The sequence below is a fragment of the Arachis ipaensis genome, chromosome B8 (genome assembly GCF_059453495.1).
Source record: "Arachis ipaensis isolate K30076 ecotype BB chromosome B8, ASM5945349v1, whole genome shotgun sequence".
Classification (NCBI taxonomy): Eukaryota; Viridiplantae; Streptophyta; class Magnoliopsida; order Fabales; family Fabaceae; genus Arachis; species Arachis ipaensis.
The window spans coordinates 73,088,459-73,100,972 of NC_142443.1; the positions used below are offsets into that span (position 1 = coordinate 73,088,459).

Below are 12,514 nucleotides of genomic sequence, written 5' to 3' on the forward strand. Positions count from 1 at the left end.
GAAAGGTCCCATGAAGTCGATTCCCCATACATCAAACAACTCAATCTCCAAGATCCCTTGTTGAGGCATGGCGTAACCATGAGGCAGATTACCAGCTCTTTGGCAGCTGTCACAGTTACGTACAAACTCTCGGGAATCTCTATATAGGGTAGGCCAGTAGAAGCCACATTGGAGGACCTTGGTGGCTGTTCGCTCACCTCCGAAATGGCCTCCATATTGTGATCCATGGCAATGCCATAAGATCCTCTGTGCTTCTTCTCTAGGCACACACCTACGGATTATTCCGTCTGCACATCTCTTAAAGAGATAGGGTTCATCCCACAAGTAGTACTTTGCATCAGTAATTAATTTTTTCTTTTGTTGCCTGCTATACTCCTTAGGTATGAACCTTGCAGCTTTATAGTTTGCAATGTCTGCAAACCATGGTGTTTCCTGAATGGCAAACAAATGCTCATCCAGAAAGGTTTCAGAGATTTCAAGAGAGGGGAAGGACGTCCCTTCTACTGGCTCTATCTGGGACAGATGATCAGCCACTTGGTTCTCTGTTCCTTTTCTGTCTCTTATTTCTATATCAAACTCTTGCAGAAGCAACACCCATCTTATGAGCCTGGGTTTTGAATCCTGCTTTGTGAGTAGATATTTAAGAGCACATTGGTCAGTGTACACAATCACTTTTGATCCTACTATGTATGATCTAAACTTGTCAATGGCATAGACCACTGCAAGTAATTCCTTTTCTGTGGTTGTGTAAACTTTTTGGGCGTCATTTAAAACACGGCTAGCATAATAAATGACATGCAGAAGCTTGTCATGCCTCTGCCCCAGTACTGCACCAATGGCGTGATCACTGGCATCACACATTAATTCGAATGGTAATGTCCAGTCTGGTGTAGAGATAACTGGTGCTGTGACCAGCTTAGCTTTCAGAGTTTTAAACGCCTGCAGGCACTCTGTGTCAAACACGAATGGCGTGTCAGCAGCTAGCAGGTTACTTAGAGGTTTTGCAATTTTTGAAAAATCCTTTATAAACCTCCTATAGAATCCTGCATGCCCCTGAAAGCTTCTGATTGCCTTAACATTGGCAGGTGGTGGTAATTTTTCAATTACTTCTATTTTAGCTTGATCCACCTCTATTCCCTTGTTTGAAATTTTATGCCCAAGGATAATCCCTTTAGTCACCATAAAGTGACATTTTTCCCAGTTTAAAACCAGGTTGGTCTCTTGGCATCTTTTCAAAACCAGTGTCAGGTGATCAAGACAGGAGCTGAATGAGTCTCCATATACTGAGAAGTCATCCATGAAGACTTTCAGAAATTTTTCCACCATATCAGAGAAATTAGAGAGCATGCATCTCTGAAAGGTTACAAGTGCATTACACAGCCCAAATGGCATCCTTCTGTAAGCAAATACTCCAGATGGACATGTGAATGTTGTTTTCTCTTGATCCTGGGGATCTACTGCAATTTGGTTGTAGCCTGAATAGCCGTCCAAAAAGCAGTAATAATCATGACCTGCTAGTCTCTCTAGCATCTGGTCTATGAATGGTAAAGGAAAATGATCCTTCCTGGTGGCTATATTGAGCCTTCTGTAGTCAATACACATGCGCCACCCTGTAACTGTTCTTGTAGGAACCAGTTCATTTTTTTCATTATGAAGCACTGTCATGCCTCCCTTTTTGGGGACAACTTGAACAGGGCTCACCCAAGGGCTATCAGAAATAGGATAAATAATCCCAGCCTCTAGTAATTTGGTGACCTCTTTCTGCACCACTTCCTTCATTGCAGGATTTAGCCGCCTCTGTGGTTGAACCACTGGCTTAGCATTGTCCTCCAATAAGATCTTGTGCATGCATCTAGCTGGGCTTATGCCCTTAAAGTCACTTATGGACCACCCAAGAGCTGTCTTGTGTGTCCTTAGCACTTGAATTAGTGCTTCCTCTTCCTGTGGATTTAAAGCAGAACTTATGATCACTGGAAAAGTATCACCTTCTCCCAGAAACGCATATTTCAGGGATGGTGGTAATGGTTTGAGCTCGGGTTTATGAGGTTTTTTCTCTTCCTGAGGAAATTTCAGAGAATCTTTCAATTCCTCTGAATCCTCTAGATTAGGCGGAACATCTTTAAAGATGTTTTCCAGCTCTAATTCGAGACTCTCAGCCATGTTGATCTCCTCCACCAAAGAGTCAATAAGATCAACTTTCATACAGTCTTTTGGTGTGTCTGGATGCTGCATGGCATTGACAGCATTCAACTTAAACTCATACTCATTGACTCTCAGGGTGACTTCCCCCTTTTGAACATCAATGAGAGTTCGTCCAGTTGCTAGGAAAGGTCTTCCTAGAATGAGAGTAGCACTCTTGTGCTCCTCTATCTCCAGCACTACGAAGTTAGTGGGAAAGGCGAATGGCCCAACCCTGACAATCATGTCCTTAATCACGCCTGATGGGTATTTAATGGAGCCATTAGCAAGTTGGAAACATATCCGGGTTGGTTTAACTTCTTCAGTTAAACCAAGCTTTCTGATAGTGGATGCATGTATTAGGTTGATGCTTGCCCTAAGATCACATAAGGCTATCTTGGTACAATTACCCTCTGATATGCATGGTATCAGAAAGCTTCAGGGATCTTTAAGCTTTTCAGGGAAGCTTTTCAGAATGACTGCACTGCATTCTTCAGTGAGGAGAACTTTTTCAGTTTCTCTCCAATCCTTCTTATGACTTAAGATCTCTTTCATGAACTTGGCATTAGAAGGTATTTGCTCAAGTGCTTCTGCAAACGGAATCTTTATTTCAAGAGTCCTGAGATAATCTGCAAAGTGAGCAAATTGCTTATCCTACTCCTCTTGGCGGAGTTTTTGAGGATAAGGTATCTTGGCTTTATATTCCTTAACTTTGGTTGCTGCAGGTTTATTTCCTACAGAAGTAGTTGAAGAAGCCCTTTTAGAGGGGTTGTCATCAGCACTTGTGTGTGTCTGATCCCTCACTGGCAATTGAGTGCCAGGGTTGGAAGCTGGAGTGACGTTAGACGCCAACTCCTCATCTGTTTCTGGCGTCTGAACGCCAGAACTGTGCTTCCTTTGGGCGTTCAACGCCAGTTCCTTGCTTGTTTCTGGCGTTGAACGCCAGTCCTGAGCATGGTTTGGGCGTTCAGCGCCAGCCTTCCACCCAATTTCTGGCGTTTTAGCGCCAGAATTATTTTTTCCCGGGCTCTTACTATCCTCAGATGGAATTTGGGTAGTTTGCTCATTTCTTGGCTTCCTGCTGCCTTGAGGTGGGGTATTTAATGTTTTCCTACTTCTTAATTGAACTGCTTGGCATTCTTCTGTTATTTGTTTTAACAGCTGCTGCTTTGTTTGCTTTAATTGTTCTTCCATATTTATATTAGCCATCCTTGTCTTTTGTAGTCTCTCCTTGAATTCGGCTAACTGTTTTGTTAGAAAATCCAATTGCTGATTGAATTCAGTAGCTTGTTCAGCAAGACTGAGTTCAGTAGTCACTGTTTTAGCCTCTTCTTTCATGGAAGGTTCGCTGCTTAAGTACAGATGCTGATTTCTGGCAACTGTATCAATAAGCTCTTGAGCTTCTTCAATTGTCTTCCTCATGTGGATAGATCCACCAGCTGAGTAGTCTAGAGACATCTGAGCTCTTTCTGTAAGCCCATAATAGAAGATGTCTAGCTGAACCCACTCTGAAAACATTTTAGAGGGGCATTTTCTTAGCATCTCTCTGTATCTCTCCCAGGCATCATAAAGAGATTCATTATCTCCTTGTTTAAAGCCTTGGATGTCCAGCCTTAGCTGTGTCATTCGTTTTGGAGGAAAGTATTGATTCAGGAATTTTTCTGTCAGCTATTTCCATGTCTTTATGCTAGCCTTAGGTTGGTTATTTAACCACCTCTTAGCTTGGTCTTTTACAGCAAATGGGAACAGTAATAATCTGTAGACATCCTGATCTACTTCCTTATCATGTACTGTGTCAGCAATTTGTAAAAACTGTGCCAGAAATTCTGTAGGTTCTTCCTGTAGAAGACCGGAATACTGGCAACTTTGCTGAACCATGATAATGAGCTGAGGATTCAACTCAAAGCTACTGACTCCAATGGAGGGTATACTGATACTACTCCCATATGAAGCAGTGGTAGGGTTAGCATATGACCCCAGAGTCCTTCTAGACTGTTCATTTCCACTTAGATCCATGATGGAGAAAGGGAGATGATGTAAAATAGAGAAAAAATATTTTTATTTATTTATTTATTTATTTATTTCGAAAATAACATAAATTAAAATAAAATAAATAAAAATGGGTGAAGATTTTCAAAAAATAGAGAAAGAGAAAGAAAAAAATGGTTAGGAAGTTTTGAAAAAGATATGATTGAAAGGATTTGATTGGAAAAGATATGATTTAAAAAAGATATGATTTTTAAATCTGATGACTAATTTAATGCTAATTTTTCGAAAATTATGAGTATAATAAAGAAAAGATATTTTTTTGATTTTTGAATTTTATGATGAAAGAGAAAAACACACAAAAGACACACAACTTAAAATTTTTAGATCTAATGCTCCTTGTTTTCGAAAATTTTGGAGGGAAAACACCAAGGAATACCAAACTTAAAAATTTTATGATCAAAACACAAGGAAGACTCAAGAACACTTTGAAGAATCACAAGAACAACAAGAACATGAAGGTAGAACACCAAACTTAAAATTTTTAGAAAACCAAAACAAAATTTTCGAAAACCAAAGAAAAATCAACAAGAAAATACCAAACTTAAAGTTTGGCACAAGATTGAATAGAAAAATTATTTTTGAAAAAGAAGATTTTGAAAAGAATATACCCAATTACCAAGAACACAGACTAACGCTCTAGCCAACTGAGTTATGAATGTAACACTTGTTTTGAAGAAGTATTTTTAAATAACTAAGAATGAAATACTTTTTTTTTAAAAACTAATGTTTTGAAAAGGCACAAGAAAAACAAGAAAAGAAACAGAACAAGAAAAACTAAAGATCAAACAAGAAAAATAAACAAGAACAACTTGAAGATGAAGAAAGAATAAAGAACACAAATTTCGAAAATTAAAAGACAAGGACAACCATGCAATTGACACCAAACTTAGAACATGACACTAAACTCACGAAATAAATTATTAAAGAAAAATAATATTTTTGAAAAAAAAATATTTTTTTTGAAAAGAATATAAAAGACTCTGACCCAAAAGACAAAATTTTCCTAATCTAAGCAACAAGATTCACCGTCAGTTGTTCAAACTCGAACAATCCCCGACAACGGCGCCAAAAACTTGGTGCACGAATTTGTTACATGTCAATGTCAATATTACTATTTTTCACAAATTCGCACAACTAACTAGCAAGTGCACTGGGTCGTCCAAGTAATACCTTACGTGAGTAAGGGTCGAATCCCACGGAGATTGTTGGCTTGAAACAATCTAGGGTTACCTTGTAACTCTTAGTCAAGAAAACAATTCACTTATCAAATTGAATTGCGAGGAATAAAAGAGCATGAAATAAATACTTGTTATGCAGTAATGGAGAATATGTTGGAGTTTTGGAGATGCTTTGTTTTTTGAATCTCTGCTTTCTCCCTGTCTTCTTCTTCACTCACGCACGTCCCTACTATGGCAAGCTGTGTGTTTGTGGATCACCGTTGTCAATGGCTACCATCCTTCCTCTCAGTGAAAATGGTCCAGGTGCGCTGTCACCGCACGGCTAATCATCTGTAGGTTCTCGATCATACCGGAATAGGATTTACTATCCTGTTGCGTCTGTCACTACGCCCAGCACTCACGAGTTTGAAGCTCGTCACAGTCATCCAATCCAAGAATCTTACTCGGAATACCACAGACAAGGTTTAGACTTTCCGGATTCTCAAGGATGCTGCCAATGGATTCTAGCTTATACCACGGAGATTCTGATTAAGGAATCTAAGAGATACTCATTCAATCTAATGTAGAACGGAAGTGGTTGTCAGGCACACATTCATAGGTTGAGAATGGTGATGAGTGTCACGGATCATCACATTCATCATAATGAAGCACGAATGAACATCTTAGATAGGAACAAGCGTGTTTGAATAGAAAACAGAAGTAATTGCATTAATTCATCGAAACACAGCAGAGCTCCTCACCCCCAACAATGGAGTTTAGAGACTCATGCCATCAAAGAGTACAAAGTTCAGATCTAAAAATGTCATGAGATACAAAATAAATCTCTAAAAGTTGTTTAAATACTAAACTAGTAACCTAGGTTTACAGAAAATGAGTAAACTATGATAGATAGTGCAGAAATCCACTTCTGGGGCCCACTTGGTGTGTGCTGGGGCTAAGAGTAAAGCTTCTCACGTGCCTGGGCTGTTTTGGGTGTTCAACGCCAGGTTGCAACCTATTTCCAGCGTTGAACTCCAACTTGTAACCTGTTTCTGGCGCTGGACGCCAGACTGCAACATGGAACTGGCGTTGAATGCCAGTTTATGTCATCTATCCTTGAGCAAAGTATGAACTATTATATATTGCTGGAAAGCCCTGGATGTCTACTTTCCAACGCAATTAGAAGCGCGCCAATTGAACTCCTCTAGCTCCAGAAAATCTATTCCGAGTGCAGAGAGGTCAGAATCCAACAGCATCAGCAATCCTTTTTCAGCCCGAATCAGATTTTTGCTAAGCTCCCTCAATTTCAGCCAGAAAATACCTGAAATTACAGAAAAGCACACAAGCTCATAGTAAAGTCCAGAAATATGAATATTTCCTAGAAACTAATGAAAATATACTAAAAACTTAACTAAAACATCATAAAAACTACATGAAATTAACCCCAAAAAGCGTATAAAATATCCGCTCATCAGTTGGGTATCCCATCCTTATCATTTATCCAATGCACATTCAGCATACAAATTTCATTCAGGATCTCATCAAACCCAGGGTCTTGCTGCTTCATTCTTTCTTCATAGCTCCGAGTGGAGCTTGTCCTCCTCACCATTAGCATTCTTTCTATGCTAGAGGGGCTGTAGTCAATGGACTTCCCCCTTACATAGCTAATGTAGCCATATTGTTGCCCTGGTTGAGGTACTGCATTAGCATAGAATTTCCTCACCAAGCTCTCTACCACTTTCCTTGGTGGGTTGCATAGAAGTGACCAACCCCTATTGTTGATCTCAATATTGATTTCAATATGCTCATTCCTCCCTAGTTGAAACCCAACTTCTGGAATGATCTCCCTCTCACTCACCCAACCATAGAATTGATTTTGGTTGAATACGGAGAGGAACTTATAGTCATTGAAAGAGCTTGAGGATCCAGAGGTTGGTTCTTTGGTTTTTCTTTTCTTTGAGGCTGAGCTATTTGGTGGTGCCATTAGGTTGAGAGAGTGTGTTTGAGATTGTGAAATGTGGGTTGCAAGAAAAAAATATAGGTTGCAAGAAAGAGTAAGCAAAACAAGGTTTTGGCAACACCAAACTTAGGACTTGATTGTCCCAATCAAGAAAAAGAAGAAAGAAAGTTGGCGAAGAGAGATAGTAGAAAGAGAAAAGAAGATGAGGGGTGTATGCTCTTCATGTGTGATTGGGGATTGCTGAAGTGGGAGAGGAGATGGGGAGGTGAGGCTTTTATAATGGGTGAATGGTGTGGTCGAAAGGTGGAAAATAAAAAAGGTTAAATGTTTTCCCACTTGGGGAGTGGCGCCTAGCATGGGAAGAGGCACCAACTCTTTTCTCACAGAGTCTTCTGCATGTGTTGAGTTCCAAAGTGCAAGTACACTTTGACTTCCTTGCTTTGTGAGTTGTTTACCATGTGGGCCGCATCTTCTCTCCTAAAATTGAAACTGAACGCATTAGTAATGACAAAAGAACTCCTTCTCATTCCTTCTCATCAAGAGTGATTTGAATTGCAACTGATCGGTGTCCCTTGGGACACCAAACTTAATCCTTTGGCATGTTAATAAATTGTTTCCATCATTGTGTATTTAATGTGTTCATAGGAGTGGAGTAACATAAATCCTTTCATTTTCTTTTGATTCCAATTCCTCTAAACTCATTAAGCCACATTGATGTTCTTACCCAAAATATTAAGTGCTTTAAAATTGGGTGACTTGGGCTGCTATGTGATCCTTGGTGGTGGCCACACCAAACTTAGCAATTTAGCTAGTTTTCAACCCATTCACTCCTCATTAGTTATGCCTTCATCAAGTTGCAATTCCAGAATAGAAAGAAATAAAAGAGTGTAACGAAAATCTAACTGCCAAAGCTAATATAAAACTTTCTAATCTACAATTGTAAACTAATCCTAATTTGGTAATGTAACACAAATGTGAGACTGAAAATTAAACTATCTAAAGCAATAGATTTTAAACTACTTCTAAGAAAGGCAATTAAATAAAAAAGGATAAAGTTTTGGGGTGCCTCCCAACTAGCACTTCTTTATTGTCATTAGCTTGACATTCCTTCATCTTTAGCTGAACTTATAGCTCACTCTCTGCTCCTCTAAGGGGCCTCCCAAGTAGTGTTTGAGTCTATGGCCATTGACAGTAAAAGTTCTCTGAGTCTTGTCCTCCATGAGCTCCACATGACCATAGGGAAACACCTTGAGTATGGTGAAAGGTCCTGACCATCGAGACTTAAGTTTCCCAGGGAAGAACTTGAGTCTTGAGTTGTAGAGTAACACCTTCTGTCCTTCAGTGAAATCCCTTCTTGCTATCTTTTGGTCATGCCACCTTTTTGTGTTCTCTTTGTAGATTTTTGCATTCTCATATTCTTGATTTCTAGACTCCTCCAGCTCATTGAGTTGCATTAATCTCTTTTCTCCAATAGCTTGCTCATCATAGTTTAACATTTTTAGAGCCCAAAATGCTCTATGATCAAGTTCAACTGGTAACTGACAAGCCTTGTCATATACCAGTTGGTATGGAGACATCCTAATGGGAGTCTTCTAGGCTGTTCTGTAGGCCCATAGTGCATCATCCAGCTTCTTAGACCAATCCTTTCTTAAGCTTCCAACAATTTTTTCTGCCTTGAGTCCTATTTCTTTTTTTCTTTGATATTTTCACTCTTCTAACTGTTTGATTAATTGCACCACTCACACTAACAACCACTCTAACAAGAGTAATTTCTTCATTCATTTTCTTTCTTACTTTTTACCTTGTTGGTTGCATGACAGGTAGAAGAAGCGGGGCTTCAACTTCCTTTGATTCTGAACCTGAGAGGACCTTCCTTAGATTAAGGAGGGAAGCAAGAGGGAAGGAAGTCATTGGTGCTGAGGAAGAGGAAGAGTATTTTGAAACAGATATGGAGGAGAATATGGAGAACCACCATGAAGAAAAAGCTCACAACCATGCTAGAGAAGGCCCAGTGAATTATGTTGGGCAAGAAAGGAGAGTCTTAGGCTCCTACATCAACCCAAACCCAGGAAATTGTGGCAGCAGCATCCTAAAGCCAATAATTCACGCCAATAATTTTGAGCTGAAGCATCAGCTCATCACACTTGTTCAGAATAATTGCTCATATGGAGGAAGTGCCTAAGAAGACCCTAATCAACATCTCAGCACATTCTTGAGGATATGTGATACTGTAAAGTCCAACGGGGTACACCCCGACATCTACAAACTACTCTTGTTCCCTTTCTCACTTAGAGATAAGGCAGCAAAGTGGTTGGAATCATTCCCCAAGGAGTGGCTAACTACATGGGAGGAGGTCGTGAACAGATTCTTTGTAAGATTTTACCCTCCACAAAGAATCAACAGGCTGAAAGCTGAGGTGCAAACCTTCAGACAACAAGATGGAGAAACACTCTATGAGGCATGGGAGAGATTCAAAGATCTGACAAGAAAATGCCCACCAGAAATGTTCAATGAGTGGGTACAACTACATATCTTTTATGAGGGGCTGTCCTATGAAGCAAAGAAGGCAATGGATCATTCTTTAGGAGGCTCACTCAACAAAAAGAAAACCATTGAAGAGGCCATAGATGTCATTGAGACTGTAGTGAAAAATGAGTATTTCTATGCTTCAGAAAGGACTCAGAAGAAGGGAGTGCTAGAACTCAACTCTGTAGATGCTTTGTTAGCTCAGAACAAGGCAATTGCACCTCAAATAGCAGCTCTAACTAAGAGGATGGAGGCCAATCAAGCCTCAGTCATTCAAGACCAAACTCCTCAACAAGAAGGGAATGCACCAGAATCTGAAGGTGACTGGGAACAAGCTAATTATGTGAGCAATTCATCCAGACCACCATATGACCCACACTCTAAGACTTACAACCCAGGTTGGAGGAACCACCCAAACTTTGGGTGGGGAAATCAACAAAATTACAACCAAGACCACAACAAACCTTATTCATCAAATCAGCATTCCAGCCACAACCCCAACCATCAAGCATGGAACCATAGACCCTATCATAACTCACAAAACACATCATCATACCAGAGCAACCAACCCATAGACAACAACCTCAATCAAGATGCACCATCCTCAACTATGCAACCATGTGAAATCAAGAGCAACTTTGAGAGGATGGAGGCTGCAATAGCACAACTGTCATCACAGATTACAGGGGCAGTCTCCACCCTCATGGACAGACAAGCACAAACTGAAAGAAGGATAGACGCTAATAAAGAAGAATACAGGTCAAATATGAAAAATCAAGGCGCAACAATCTCAAAGTTGGAAGCACAAGTGGGGATTTTATCCAAGCAAATCCCACTTCCCACACACACATTTTCCAGTGACACCATGGCTAACCCAAGAGGGGAATGCAAAGCCATTACTCTAAGAGGTGGAAAGGTTATAGAGGAAGGAACCCCAAGCAAAGACAATCATAAAGAAGTTGCAGAAAAGCATGGGAACAAGGATGAAGGAGAGATCCCTGCTCCACCTCCACCAAAATCAGTCTTGAAGCCTTATGTACCAAAAGCACCATACCCACAAAGACTGGAAAAAGATGGGAAGGATGGCCAGTTCTCTAAGTTCCTAGAGATCTTCAAGAAGCTCCAAATCAACATACCATTTGCTGAGGCATTAGAACAAATGCCACTCTATGCCAAATTTTTGAAGGAGCTTATATCCAAAAAGAGGAAATGGGAAGCAAAGGAGACCATAGTATTAATTGAGGAGTGTAGCGCCATCATACAGAAGAAGCTGCCTCAAAAGCAGAAAGACCCAGGGAGTTTTCAAATCCCCTGCATCATAGGGGATATCACTATTAAGAAAGCTTTGTGTGACGTGGGAGCTAGCATAAATCTTATGTCCCTAACTATGATGAGAAGAATGAGGATTGAGGAAGCCAAGCCAACAAGAATGGCACTCCAATTGGCTGACAGAACATTTAAGTTTCCACATGGGGTGGTGGAAGACTTGCTAGTGAAAGTAGGAGAATTCATTTTTCCTGCTGATTTTGTTGTACTGGACATAGAAGAAGAGGCCAACACGTCAATTATCCTAGGAAGACCATTTCTAGCTACTGTTGGAGCCATCATTGATGTGCAAAAAGGGAAACTAGTCTTGAGGTTGCATGAAGAGAAAATGGTCTTCAACATCTTTAAAGCAATGAGTTACCCCAAGGAATCCATAAGAAAATGCATGCTGGTAGACACCATGGAATAGATAGTTCAAAAAATCTTGGAAGAAGAACAATGTGGAGGAACTATTGAGCTGGAACAAGCACCATATGGAGCATCACCACATGCAACCATGAGAAACTTAATCATGCCAACCACTATTGACAACAAAGATGCAGAGTCACCAAAACTAGAGCTGAAAACCTTACCACCCAGCTTGAAATATGCATATCTGGGTGCTAATAACACTCACCCAGTGATCATAAATTCAAGTTGGAGTAAGGAACAAGAAGAAGAGCTTATCCAAGTGCTGAGACAATACAAGGATGCCATAGGCTGGACGCTTGCAGATTTAAAAGGGATCAGTCCTTCAATGTGTATGCATAAAATCTTACTTGAAAAAGATGCCAAACCTTCAAGACAACAATAAAGGAGGATGAACCCAACTATGAATGAAGTGGTTCAGAAAGAAGTGTTGAAATTGTGGCAAGCAGGGGTGATCTACCCCATCTCATACAGCCCTTGGGTAAGCCCGGTGCAAGTAGTCCCTAAGAAGAGAGGGATCACTGTTGTGACAAATGAAAAGGATGAATTGATACCCACAAGAACAGTGATCGGATGGCGTATGTGCATTGACTACCGGAAACTTAATGAAGCCACCCGGAAGGACCACTTTTCCCTACTTTTCATGGACCAGATGCTTGAAAGATTGGCAGGACATGAGTATTATTGCTTCTTGGATGGGTATTTGGGCTACAATCAAATTGTTGTAGACCCCAAGGATCAGGAAAAAACTTCATTTACTTGTCCATATGGTGTCTTTGCTTATAGGAGAATGCCCTTTAGATTGTGTAATGCACCCGCAACATTCCAAAGGTGCATGCTCTCCATTTTTTCAGACATGATTGAGAAGTTCATAGAAGTATTCATGGATGACTTCTATGTATTTGGGAAC

The 12,514-nt window shown here is 40.3% G+C and overlaps 1 protein-coding gene across 1 annotated transcript in view; it reads right to left on the reverse strand.

Annotated features, from left to right (window-relative positions):
• The window catches only part of LOC148548486 (uncharacterized), a 49,672-nt gene that overhangs the window by 10,178 nt on the left and 26,980 nt on the right, over window positions 1-12,514 (reverse strand). Inside the window, exon 2 of the mRNA XM_088495629.1 lies at window positions 1,240-2,614. Within this exon, the coding sequence (XP_088351755.1) occupies window positions 1,240-2,614 (1,375 nt within the window). The remainder of the gene's footprint in view (window positions 1-1,239; window positions 2,615-12,514) is intronic.